The following is a 13605-nucleotide window of genomic DNA, read 5'->3' on the forward strand; positions in this document are numbered from 1 at the left end:
AAGTAATAAATGTTATTTGCAGTTAACAATTTTCTTTTTTCTTTATTACAATATTTATGGCAAGACTAGGTATAGAAACGCAAAGGATTGACTGACTGATCTACTAGCGAACAACCCAAACTACTGGACTGATCTGGTTGAAATTAGACATGCAGATAGTCACTATGATGTAGGCATTTGCAAAGAAAGGACTTCGATAAATTTTACTCCTAAGGAGATAAAAGTTTGAACCAAGAAAATTTATATGTATAAAGAGTTTGTTTGTTTGAACTCGCTAATCTCAAGAACTACTGGTCCGATTTGAAAAAATCTTTTATTATTAGATAGCCCATTTATTGAGAAACTTTAGGCTATATAACATAACGTGGTTATATACTATATAACTAAGTGGGCAAAAATGCGGGGCCCAGCTAGAATGAACATATACGTGGGTGAAGCTGCGGGAAACAGCTAGCCTGAAATAAATATCATTATTATTACATAGAACATTTTTTTAATCATATATCCAGGTCTCGAAGTGCCGAGTCGGTGGTGGAAGCGGCGATGGAAGGTTCTAGACCGGCCCAACCCGCGGAGCCCGGCACCCTCAACCCCACTTTGCCCGATACACCTGGTGAGATTCATAAACTGTGAATTGTATTTGTTTGCTTTATGTCAATTATTATTTTTTTATTAACTTGTGCCTGTTGAAATAAAATTTTGAGAGAGTAGAAAACAATTTGCTCACAAGTCGGGATTCCAAACCGCGTATTTTTGCCTTGCTATAATGAATTATCCTACTTCCTATCCTATCCTGCTTCCTACTCCTACTATATAATATTATAATTGCGAAAGTTTGTAAGGATGTGTGTGTGTTTGTTGCTCTTTCACGCAAAATAACTACTGAACCGATTGCAATGAAATTTGGTACGTAGACAGCTGGACAGCTGGAATAACATATAGGCAACTTTTTATCCCGATATTCCTACGCGATACGGACTTGCGCGAGTGAAACCGCGGGGCGCAGCTAGAAAATTATAAAATCTAAATATATTATGTGAATGTTTTTTTTGTACACAGCGATCGCGACGATGACGGAGCGCGAGTCGGCGCACCCGCCGGCGCGCGAGCAGCTGCTGCCGCGCCGCGCGGGCGACGGGGAGGAGGGCGCCGAGCCCGAGGGAGCGGAGCGGGAGCGGGACGGGGAGGGGAGGAGCGTCGCGCACGTGAGTCGCGGGAGCGGGAGGGGATGTATTGCTTCCGTTTCGTTTTTGTAGTGGGTGGAATTTGATAAAGTGGTCTATGGTCACATTAATAATAATAATAGTGTTGTGAAACAGTTTTACAGCATGTTTCTATGGACTAATATGTATTAAGATATTTAAGATTAAGATACAAATCTTAAATTTCTCTTACGATTTTATCGAGTTGCAATGCGCCTTTGAAATGAATATTAAATTTTAGGATTTGTGTTTGAGTAAATAATTATGATTGTTTTGGTGTTAGTTTATGACGTCATCATGTACAAAAAAATAGTAGTATAGTCTCCTGATGTTTCCTCTCATATTGATCGTATATAATTTATTATATTAAGTACTTAACTATTTTCAACCGATTTAACTAAGAGGAGCAGATTTCGGAGGTTTCACTTTCAACTGTATGAACCGATTTTTACGATATTTTTTTTATTTGAAAGCTGATACTCTCCGTGTGGCCCCGTTTAAATTTGATCTTGTTTTCACAATTTAAATAGATTTCGTCAAAAATTATTTCTATATAATCTGTTCAAATAACCAATTTTTCATATATCTGTAGAGGGACAGTCTCCGAGTGAGCGAGAAGAGTGAGGAGGAGAGGGCGGAGTGCGGGTGGAAGGCCAGCAGCGAGTGGGTGGCCAGCTGGCGCGGCAGGCTGCCGCTGCAGACCATCATGCGGCTGCTGCAGGTGCTGGTGCCGCAGGTCGAGAAGATCTGCATCGACAAGTGAGTGGACCCGGGGCACATAAGTAGATTATATCAGAGTTTTGTATTTCCAAAATGAAAACGCTAAGATCACTTTTATTGACTTCTAAATATTAATTTAATTCAATAATAAAAAAAGCTAGGAACACCTTCGAAACTTCATCATCAGTCGTTATTGGGCAGTGGTGATCGCTTACCATCAGGCGAACCACCAGTTCACTTTCCCGCCTGACATAAAAAAGGAAGGATTAGTAGATATTTGAGATCGCGTTCCGCACCCGGCAGGGGGCTCACGGACGAGTCGGAGATCCTGCGGTTCCTGCAGCACGGCACGCTGGTGGGGCTGCTGCCGGTGCCGCACCCGATCCTCATCCGCAAGTACCAGCCCAACGCCGGCACCGCCGCCTGGTTCCGCACCTACATGTGGGGCGTCATTTATATACGGTGCGTATCGTACACACACACACATGCACACACATACACGCACACATACACACATACACGCACACGTACACATGCATAAATTTATTCGAGTTAAGGTGGATGTAAGTGAATCCGCTGAAAGCTAGTTTCTACACAATTGTCGCTTTAGTTTTTACACTAGAATAATTACACATTAGTACACGACAATATTATTATAGAATACATACACAATAGGTTTAAGTCGTTTCTAATTGAATTATTAGTTTTATACTATTGATATGTTTATAAATGAGACTCTTAATGAATAGAAAATAATTGTTTTGAGAAAAACGCGGGTTCTATTCCCGCCTCGTGATGCATTTTTTTTCAATTTTTTTTTTTTTTAATTTCTTACGTTCCTAATTTTTCATTTACAGAAACGTGGATCCGCCTATTTGGTATGACACTGACGTCAAACTGTTCGAGATACAACGGGTCTGAGATAGATAATTTGTATAAAAAAATTCCAGTAGTTATTTATTAATCACAATGTATATGTTATCACAGCTATATACGACCAATGGTGGGTTATGTTGAGTTCTAGAATATTAATGGCAAATTATACGTAATATTAAAAAATATGCACTACCAAATTTTATTGTTGTTGCCAACTTTAAGTAGTCGCATTATATTTCGTTAAACAAATTTTAAAAAACTTAAATGTCAGACTGACAGTAAGTAATGTGCAGATTACGTACATCCAAATATGATGTTAGTTGACTTTCATAGGAATTTTCCTATCAAGAATCAATTAGAATTTTGCTTCATTGATACAAGGGGACTCTATCATTCTGTAATAATCTGTCAAATTGACATTTAACCCATATCTTCCCTTATGCATCATTCATATGCGTGAAATGTCACGTTGACAGTTAAAATTTAATTCAAGTGTATATAATGTGACTAAATTAATTTTGGGTTTCGACAATACCATAATTGTTCTTTATTTTAAACAACTTACTGCGCTTTTATTTACATTTGTGGCTTAGAATAAACAATTTTTGTGTAAATCTAAAATTAGACTGTTAATATACGTATCTAACAAGGCATAATAGGCAACATTTTAAACCATCTATTTGTGATAAATTATATCCTGTACTTTAGTAAAATATTTTAGCTTTGAATTTTAAATAAGAAATAATATGTGAACGTGAATATTTGAGGCATACATTAGATTTATTTATTGTGTTATTTTTCCGTTAAGGTGTTAAAAATTTAAAGTTTTTCTATGAATCTATGCTTTATTGTTTTTCTTATCTGTAGGTCTAGTCACTTTTCGTGTATGTATGTACTTTAATGTAGTTTTCCGTGCAGTTTGCTTTAATCGAACAAACTTTAATGTTTCTTATGAATTATTTATATCACCATTCCATTTTTAAAATTTCCCGCCTTTAGAAAAAATCGGCGTTTTATGAGGCAAATTTTACATTGGCTCCATTCCTGTCCTTGTTTTAATTTTAAAACAAAATATACCAGATGACAAAATGCATTTTTAATACTATATTATGTCGAATATTATATAGAATAATGTTGAAATAAATCTATTTATTTTATAATATCACTAATGTACTTAATGTTATTGAAAATAAATGGAAATATGAGCTTCATTTGTCTGTTTTATTCTTCGACATTGGTGATTAAATAAAAAATGACACGTGTACTAAAATTTATTTCAAGCGTCCATTACAAAGACGAATTTATCTATACCGTACATAAATATAAAAATAACAGTACTAAAATAATTACATCACATCAATTTTGCTATGACTAGACTATATACGTTAGTCTTATACATTTGTTATAACCTTGGCCGTAGAAAAAAAGCCATTGGCTTTTTGAATGGGAGTAATCGCGCTATCTCTGTCATCTATACGGCGAACGATAAGGCTAACATGAATCGTGAGCAAAAATATCCTTTTGTACATCCGTCATACTGGAACAGCAATAACAATGAGTTCATTGAAATATAGTCCTTATTTTCATAAAAGTAGGGTCTTACAGGAAGGACGGCGTTCTGTTTATTTTATCAGTGCCTATAAGGACTATATTTGAATGTCACAGTCAAAGCTCGCTTATTAAATTTTCTATAATATTGCTCATATAACAAATTAAGGTTAAATTGGCCACCCATTTTGAACTTTACAAAGGATAAAAAAATTTTTTTGATTATGATTCGAAAATCGAATACCTTTGCTAAGATTAATTATGGTCCAGTGACCATAAAATTGTTTTCAAAATTAACGTGCGCAGTTCTTTGGCTTTCGCTAATTACGCCGATAAATTTTGACATAACTTTAATAAGACGTCAAAATATAAGCATCCGTAAGGAGGGCATCCATTATTTACGTGAGGTATTCTATAAGGGGTGGGGGTCGAGTTAAATCTCACTTATGGTTGGGTAAAAGGGGGGAAGGGGGGTTCTCGGCAAATATCACGATTATTCTTTTCCATTAGAGGAAAAAGGAAAAAGGAATGGGAAAATAGATAATTGTATTAAAAAAAAAAACTCTCAACTCTCATGATTAATGGACGCCCCCTAAGCAAAAACTATACGTATGACTATATAACAAGATCAAGCACGATACATTAATGATTTCTAGAGCATTTTTTATGTTAGTAGTTACTTAAAATGTGCAAATGAGCATTTATTGGAATGTAATGTAGGTTTACAAATAGTAATTACATATTTTTTTTAAACATATTATACATGCTTTTAATCAAATATAAAATACATAAAAACAATTCATTATTCATTCATAATCGTTGTTTAAACTTATTTTGGTAACTTGTAACACAAGCTGACATTGTATGTTTATTATAAATCTATTGGGGTTAATTTCATATATCATCTAAGGCTTTATGAAAACTATGAATATTAATCAACAGCTGTTTCATTATTCCTTTCCGATTAACTCTCTATTCTCTTGCGATTGAAATTTGATAAATGTCAAAATTCAATCCAGCGTTAAAAAAAAAAAATTACAACATAGGACACATTTTGTCCTATATATAACACTTGTCATTAATTAATGTTGTTGAATGAATACGGTGCTTCAGACTTGGCCATAAATATAAATTCAAGTGGTTACATTCCCTCCAATTTCGCTTAAATTTAGAACACACAGCTATATCCCTACACACTTATTCACGTTATATCTACTGTAAAGTATAAAATGCATTTAACCAAAGTGCTATACACCAAACTCCAAAGCACATATTATTATCATGTTTAAAAATTTAAGTTATGATTTTTATGAGTAATTGTCAATATAATAAACAAATTACACAATTAAAAATAAATTTTAGATAAAACAAACTTTTTTACCATTTGATTACGAAAATGTACCTTATTTACACGTCTTCCCTCTCTCTTTCCTATATTAATATTATAATTACTAAATCTAACACACATAGCATAGTTTATGGCCTAGGATCAAAAGGATCCAAATATCATTAAAATTGTCATCGTTTTGTGCACTTTTAAAACGGAGGGTAGTTGTAAAAAAAAAACATAATTATCCATTAACAATTGCTAATCAATTCGTTATTACTAATAGGTTATTGAGATCTGTGGATTATAAAATGTAAATAAAAATTGTAATACTTACGTCGATATCGGTTATTCTCCAAATTCTAATTATAAAAAATAATAAATAAAAAAACAACGGTTCACACAATTTTATCAGTTCTTTTAACTTCTTATCGCTAGCTAAATATCTTTTTTCAAAGATACAATTATCAAAAAAAAAAGCTTGTTCTTTAAAAATGCATATTGTGCGTTCATCAACATTTAATACTTTAACATTAAGATTCATACCGAGATCATGTGAATTAATTATAATCAATAAAATGCATAAATCTATCGGGTACGTTAACTTCTAAATACCCTCATAATACCTACAATTAAAGTTTAATAAAGAAATTTATTGTATACGAGTCTTTAAACTTAAATTTAAATAATTTAACGTAGTCAATTAAACAGTTTAGTGAATGAGCAACTCTTACGGATTCAACCAACAAACCAACACACGCAAAATCAAAAACTAAATAATCAGACTAGATTTCGTATGTTTTTAGGCGAATACATTGTAATATTCAAGTCTTAACAACGCCAATTGAACGATTGTTAAAACACATGACTCGAATATAAAAAACAAAAAAATCAAAACACCCTCAAAAAACGAAAACAAAAATATCGAACTACCCGCACTACTCGAAAATCTACAAGGTCCCGGGTGCACCGTGAGCCAGTGTACCAGTTTATATGATAAACTCCTGGCTCACAGGCGAGTTTAGCTAGCTGAGGGCCGAGTACGCGGGGGGCGGGGGCGACGGGGCCTCCCGCCCGGGGAGCAACACCGCGATGTGGTACGGCGGTGGGGCCTCCGGGGAGGAGGAGGGCCCCGCCGTCTGTTCAGAGCTTTGGAGCAACGTGGCCAGCGATATGTCCTCTGAGGGCTCGGAGGGCGGCTGGAATGTAATGAAGACCATGTTACGATGTAACTCAGTGGCAGTTTGCAAATAAATTTGTGCGTGACTGTTGCTCACGATGGATCAAACAAATTTAAATCAAATTTGACCCAGATTGAAAATCTTTTTTTTTTATTATCTACAATTCGTCGGGTTATATATACAAAAAATTATATTTATATATGTAAAAAAAATACGCTTTATATCGTTCACAGCGCCAATGTTTTCAATTCGATTTATTAAAATTAAAAAAAAAACATATTTATTGACATACTAGCGGTCAATCCCGGCTTCGCCCGTATATAGCCTATAGTCTTTTCTCAATAAATGGGCTGTCTAACACTGAAAGAATATTTCAAATCGGACTAGTAGTTCCTGAGATTAGTGCGATCAAACAAACAAACAAACTCTTCAGCTTTATAATATTAGTGCTCTGTAGTATCTGCTCCAGATCTGACGAGATAATATAAGTATAGATAATTAACTACATTTCCCATGTGACCCACTGACTACCGAACTAGTAGGGAACTGTGTTTCGATTGTCGGTGGCTTTCCCCTTAAAACAACGTTATATCACATTTTATGTCTAATTGAAAGAATAGGAAAGAATAAATTTATTAGTTGTACTAGAATAAGATTCGTTCCGATAATTCGGGCAGGAAGAACCTGCGAACGGCCACTCACCATCCGATCCCTGGTGCCGGTGGAGCAGACGCGGTCGGGCGGGAAGGCGGGCGGCGGCGGCGCGCGCGGGCGGCACAGCGACAGCGCGCACCCCATCCCGCACACGCACGCCATCGCCGCGCACATCACGCCCGCCTCGCTGCTGCCCGCTTCGTGTATCACCTGCGGAAAAGTGGCCGGAAGTTTTTGGTGCTGCGCGCTAGGTGGCTGGCGAGCTGGGATTGGCTGCGGACTTGTAATACGCGAGTTTAGAAAAATTTCGAAAAGATTTTTGTTGTTATATACTAGGAATATTTAAAGCATTTAACTTTCTGGTCCCGGATCAGATCCCGTCCAATTTCCCTCTTGAATTTAAATATCTATGAAATGCTATGAGTTATCCTAATGCAAGAGATAATTATTCTTCTTTTATTTTATGCAGTTACAATATTCGTCTGTTTATAAAAAAAAAAGTACTTACTTTTAATAATTGATTTCATTTCAATCACATTATTATAACAGTGATATATAATCAATATATAATCCTCCTAAATATCCAAACAACGAGCATGATCCATTCAATTATCATCCCAATATCACTTACCTGTCGATCGAAATAGTACTTCGCTCCAGCAATAAACACTGTGGCCAGTGCTAACGACACAAGTATCCCAAACTTCAAATGTGGAGCCATCATGGGCGAATGCTGCAAACCAAGAGCTGCGGTACGTAGTAGCGTATCTGGGGTGACACTCCGCGCAGCTGCAAGGCTAGCTATAGTAGGCTGCGGTGGCTCTAGCGGTATCTCCACGTACATGCTTGGCTCTTCTACCGTCCGTCGGGAGGTGTGTACGGGTGGCACCGGTGGGGGGCTGTTCGGATTATAGCTGTTATATATTCAGTTAAGGTACTGACGATAATAATAAATATACAATAGCAAAATTAAAAATTCAACAAAATAAATGAGATAAAATGGGGAGTTGTTTGAATAAAATTTTAAAAAGGAATTAAATTACACAAGTTTTATTAGAAATAGATATATTTATTTTTATATATAATTTAATTATGTCTATTTCATAAGCGAAAAAAAAACTTCTAAACATTGGGAACTTTTGACTTACTTATATTGTCTTTGTGTGCGCGGTCGTCTGGGTGCACAGTCCACGGGCACGAAGCGGTGCACGGGCGCCGCCATGCCCTTGCGGCCGCCCGGCGGGCCCGCGCACGCACGACCGCGCGATCTACCCACCCCTGTTAACCAGATAAAGGGAATTTAGCTCGAATCTTTGCTCAGAAAACAGACAAATATCCAGCTTTACCTCGCGTCTTTGCTTGATATATAGATATATATCTAACTTGAGCACAAATGATTGTTTGGCAATAGATTTATAATACATCTGCTCCATGCCCCACAGGAGCATATGAACTTCACTTTGCTTGGATAGTGAAAGTATTGTTATAATATAGTTTGCATTCTGAAATTATTACACCACTCAGAGCGGCAATTTTTTACCAAAATTCCAAAATAGGGCCAAAAGTAAACAATTGCCTATCAAGCACATAATCATGTCAATCAGTTGAAAGTTGTTGTGTTACAAAACAAGCAAACAAAATGAAAGAAAGCAAACCAAAACTCTCAACATGACTCACACAGATGCAAGCATCACAGAGAAGCTTTTAAAACTAAACTAAAATATATGAACAAATAGCTTTTAATATTCAATTCTTATAGAAAAACATTTTGACATAAATGGACATAAAAGAAGCATCTAGGAAGTGTATAGTAATCACAAATATAAGATGTTTCAATATTTTATACATCCAATCTCATTAATAAATAAATCGACACAGCAATTTTATATATAATCTATGAATTTTGGCATGTTTTGTTATGGTATAATATGGTATCTTTATTTTCTGAATCTATTGGAAAAGTTATTACCTGCCGATAAAGAAGACGGCACTCAATGACGACCACTATAGCACTGACTACGTTTATCTATCCAAAAATGCATTTGGAATAATGTTTGACCTAAGCCCTAACAATAAGCCTTTAATTTTAACAATAATTGGCGATAAGCTTCAACACTAGCATATTTATTATAGATGCATTTAGCAAGAGTAATAATTAATTAAAGGGGAAGCACTAAGATCCACTATTAAATTGGTTTTATTCACAAAAACACAATAATCACTATGTATTTCAACAGTACTGATCCATCGATATTCCCTTAAAAACACAATTATTATGAGGAGCAAATGAAGTTAGATTGCGCGAAAATGACAATAAACACAAAATTGATTGATCGATGATGAGATTATTGAATAGAAACGAATTATATGCGAATTATGACAGCCATTATTCGCATTTCAACTTGGGGGCTGGGGCTTTTCAGCTGTTGAAGGCGGGGATGGGGTGGGGTCAGAAAGATGGAAGAAGTTGCCATTGCAATTTTCACATTTCACTTTGCGACTTCGCGCATTTATAAAAGAATACAATAATCAGAATTGAATTGTCAAATCCAATTTTACGTAATATGATTCTGATTATTGCATATACGTTTATTTTCAATTGCCGTTAAATTTTAGATTATTATGTTCATAACAAAATTAGTTTTTTAAACTTACCGCCAAACAATCTATTGTTCTAGCCAAAGCCAAGTGGCAAGTATGTAGATAAGGTACGTTTCCGGAAAATTCTAAATCTTCGTTCGAAAACCTCAAAGCACGACCATCTTGATTTAGGAAAATCGTGTAGATGTTGGTAAATCAATTCTTAGATTACATGCAAATTTAGCAATAATTGGAATATATGGATATTTTATTACGTATAGTTTCAGTTTTATATTTTCAAAACCAATAAATACGTTTCCTTACCAAAAAAAGTATAATGATTTTCGAACGTTAACGGATATTTATATAAATACGTGCGGCAACTGGGCAATTCACTGGTTGGCACTTGGCAGTAATTAATTTGTGTTGAGTATTGACAATTGACAGTTGTTTGTGATTTGTGTAACGGTGATGTTGATACGTGCTATTTATTCCAACAATTTAAATTTTTGCTATTAATGATTCACTATATTATTCGCATATGTTTAATATACATATATAGGATATCTGTGTAACTTGCATTACATAGTATATACTCAAATAATAAGTGCAAATACTGTGAGGCACAATGCTAGTGGCTCGATCCGTTTCACCAACTCGGACTAATGATCGCGACCGCTGTGCCAGACCCTACTGCCAGTGCTGGAATAAAAAAGCACCTGTATCGTGGACTCAGCTAAGATCTTGTACCTGCGGAGAAGATAATGATGGTAATGTTTTAAATATCTAGCAGCACATATAAATTTGATCATAGAACAATAGCACACCGTCAGCCGTGACTTACTAAAACCAATGATCGTTATGAAGATAAATGATAAAGTATGCAAATGAATAGTAATGAATTAAAATAATATGCAGACTATAAAACAGGTCACATTAAATTTCATTTGATCTGTGACTAGATTTATTTCAAAGAAAATGCAAACAAATCATTTCTATCAATTCCATTTATATAATTTTTTAATAACAATAAAAATTTATCAACCCTGATTTTAAATAATTAATTATATGTAAAATTTTTTGAAAAATCCATTAATCTAATCATATATCCGAAAAGCAGTCTGTTAACACTTGGTTTTGGCTGGCTGAAGTCAGCTTGCTTAGGTGCAGGTAGCTAAACCTATTACAAGATTTGTCTTAGTCTGTGAAGGCCGACCAAAGTAGTGACACTACAAAGAAATAGGTGCAGCCATTTGCCATAAGATTAAACCAAATTTTTTCACATAGAATAAGATTGAATTTCATGAGTTTAGTTTTGTTTTAAGATTCTCATAGTGTGTTTCCCAATTGAAGTTTTGTGAATTAATTGACAGAGAGATAATGTCCACACAATTTAATTGATCAAATATGATATTCAAAACCAATGAATTACATTAAATAGAAACTAAAAATAATATCCCTAGGGGTCAAGTAAATAACTCAATAACAAAAAAAGTTTGAAATATTCTTTTGTCTTTCTGTTGGTTAGCTTGCTGGATGTATTTTGATGAAGCTTTATTTGTTTTAAGTGATGGGCAATATATGAGCTTCAATTTGTTTTGATGAATTTGAATTTCAATCAATGCAATGTGTGAAGTTAGTTGCAGGCACAGCTAGTCAGTAATGATAATATTGTAACCACAATTCATGCAAACAATAAATTCAATTTAATGTAATGGATTTAACAACATGGTAAAATACACCATGGAGCTGATAACTGTATTTGTGTTGTTTAAAGTAAAGCAATGGGCCATATTAATAAGCAAATTTTTTTAATCCCTGTTAAAGTATTATCCGTTTAGAAAACTATTACACAATTATATAAAAATGTAATGAAAAGAAGGGCAAATTACAAATAACACATTTTTGAACGGTCATGTTAAATAAATAATAATTGGACACATAAGTGTCGAATAAAAATTGAAACGTTAGCCCTAAATAAAGAATGATTTGCAAATTCTGTATTAAATTATTAGCTTTATGTATGGATTTGTTAAATATTTATTTTATACTAATTATATAAATTTATTTACCAAAAAATTTTTTTCTTTGTTAATGACATTGTGCATAAGAATTTTGTGCAAATTAAATTTAGTTTAATGCTTGAATTAATGGAGGTACTCATTGATTTAAACAATGAAACACTTATTATAACTGATATTAAAAAATCACTTGTATATACACTTATATAGAATAATATTTTTAAAAGGGAATAAATTTGTTTTCTAAATTTGTTAAATTTGTTTAGGTTAGATTTAGAGAGAGATATATTACCAAAATAAGAGTTCAGATACTCTAGCTAAACTCTACTCTTTACAGTAGTTTCAGTTTCTTTGTACTTTACTAGTTGTGCCCTCGGATTCGTTCGCGCACACATAGATTCAAATTCATATTACATTCTTAAAAAAAAATTATAGCCCATATGTTGCCAAGGATTAAAAGCTATATGTGTAATTAAAAAAGTTTCATCAAAATTAGTCCAGTAGTCCAATAGGATGCCCCTTTTCCTCATCCCTCCTAGCACATTTCTTCTTTCCAGTCGACAATCCATTCCTTATTCCTTACCCCCTAAAAATCGGGCAGCGCATTCGCATAGGCACTGCCTCCGAATGTTCATGGGCGGTGGTGATCGCTTACCATCAGGCGAAGCACCAGCACAGTTGCCCGCTCTGACATAAAAATGAAAAGTCATATCACATAAATAAAATGGATGTCCTTTCCAGTCAGCGAATGGAATTGGGAGCAACCGAACGGCATCGGATCCAGCTGGGTGATGGTCAGCGAGGACAAGAAGCAAGTGACCTTCCACCCGTTCTACAGCTCGGGCACGGCGGCCGTGAGGGGCGACGCGCCGTTGCTGCACAACTATCATTACTACTGGGAGATAAAGATACTTACAGAGACTTACGGTACTGACATTGTGAGTAGGTGACGTGTGTTAAATATTTGCTTGGCAAGTGGGTAGATGGTGCTTCAATTACAGGTGACGAAGACTGTATGTACTTGTAGGAAATTTATATATATATGTATGTACTGTTTAAGATATTTTTTTATGTCATGGCCGACAATAGAGCTGGCGGATCGTTTGCAAGTAACCGCTACTACCCCCCATGAACGTTTGGAGAGGCGTAGTCGTTTGCCGACCTTAGAATATAATATATTAGTTGCGTAAAATCAAATACGAAAAACAGTTTTAATAAGTATTAGTTTTTTTATATCACAAACAAAATGCATGCCGAGTTTGTGGACCTGCTATTAAACAAATTAGTTTTGAATTTTGTCCATTACAGTCTTAAAATATTTATTTTTATAGTATTCAATTGGGCCCTTGATAAAGACTTTTTTAAACCGACGTTGCCAAGTGGTTCCGATTTCGCATTGTATTTTTTATTTATTTAAACCATTTGTAATAACTACGTTTTTCCTCATTTTTTGAGTTATTCTATTTCAATTCATAGTAACCGCAGGTCTGCGGTTT

At 34.8% G+C, this 13605-nt stretch overlaps 3 protein-coding genes across 4 annotated transcripts in view; 2 read left to right on the forward strand and 1 right to left on the reverse strand.

The window, feature by feature from the left end:
- LOC119838702 (protein HID1) overlaps nucleotides 1-3932 on the forward strand; it is an 11133-nt gene extending 7201 nt beyond the window's left edge. The window contains exons 13-17 of the mRNA XM_038364783.1: nucleotides 510-613; nucleotides 1060-1205; nucleotides 1795-1961; nucleotides 2226-2384; nucleotides 2780-3932. Coding sequence (XP_038220711.1) covers nucleotides 510-613; nucleotides 1060-1205; nucleotides 1795-1961; nucleotides 2226-2384; nucleotides 2780-2843 — 640 coding nt within the window. The 3' untranslated portion in view covers nucleotides 2844-3932. The remainder of the gene's footprint in view (nucleotides 1-509; nucleotides 614-1059; nucleotides 1206-1794; nucleotides 1962-2225; nucleotides 2385-2779) is intronic.
- A 124-nt stretch (nucleotides 3933-4056) lies between these two features.
- Nucleotides 4057-9915, reverse strand: LOC119838703. Its single transcript, XM_038364784.1, has 5 exons — nucleotides 9478-9915; nucleotides 8657-8786; nucleotides 8140-8407; nucleotides 7557-7718; nucleotides 4057-6872 (listed from the first exon to the last, which is right to left on the reverse strand). Exons 2-5 carry the CDS (start codon nucleotides 8728-8730, stop codon nucleotides 6699-6701), a joined length of 678 nt encoding a protein of 225 aa, XP_038220712.1. The 5' UTR covers nucleotides 8731-8786; nucleotides 9478-9915; the 3' UTR covers nucleotides 4057-6698.
- Nucleotides 9916-10522: 607 nt separating this feature from the next.
- LOC119838681 (SPRY domain-containing SOCS box protein 3-like) overlaps nucleotides 10523-13605 on the forward strand; it is a 14295-nt gene continuing 11212 nt past the window's right edge. Inside the window, exons 1-2 of one of the 2 annotated variants that reach the window (XM_038364754.1) lie at nucleotides 10523-10858; nucleotides 12851-13047. In XM_038364754.1, the coding sequence (XP_038220682.1) occupies nucleotides 10717-10858; nucleotides 12851-13047 (339 nt within the window). In that variant the 5' untranslated portion in view covers nucleotides 10523-10716. The remainder of the gene's footprint in view (nucleotides 10859-12850; nucleotides 13048-13605) is intronic. The other variant, XM_038364755.1, reaches the window with a different exon arrangement.

The sequence above is a fragment of the Zerene cesonia genome, unplaced genomic scaffold, assembly GCF_012273895.1.
Source record: "Zerene cesonia ecotype Mississippi unplaced genomic scaffold, Zerene_cesonia_1.1 Zces_u004, whole genome shotgun sequence".
In the NCBI taxonomy this organism is placed as follows: Eukaryota; Metazoa; Arthropoda; class Insecta; order Lepidoptera; family Pieridae; genus Zerene; species Zerene cesonia.

Coding starts and splice junctions, on each gene's coding strand:
- LOC119838703 (XM_038364784.1), bottom strand. CDS start 8,730: ATGGCGGCGCCCGTGCACCGCTTCGTGCCCGTGGACTGTGCACCCAGA. Junction 8,408..8,656: donor CGCACACAAAGACAATATAA/GTAAGTCAAAAG, acceptor TAATCCGAACAG/CCCCCCACCGGTGCCACCCG. Junction 7,719..8,139: donor AGTACTATTTCGATCGACAG/GTAAGTGATATT, acceptor ACTTTTCCGCAG/GTGATACACGAAGCGGGCAG.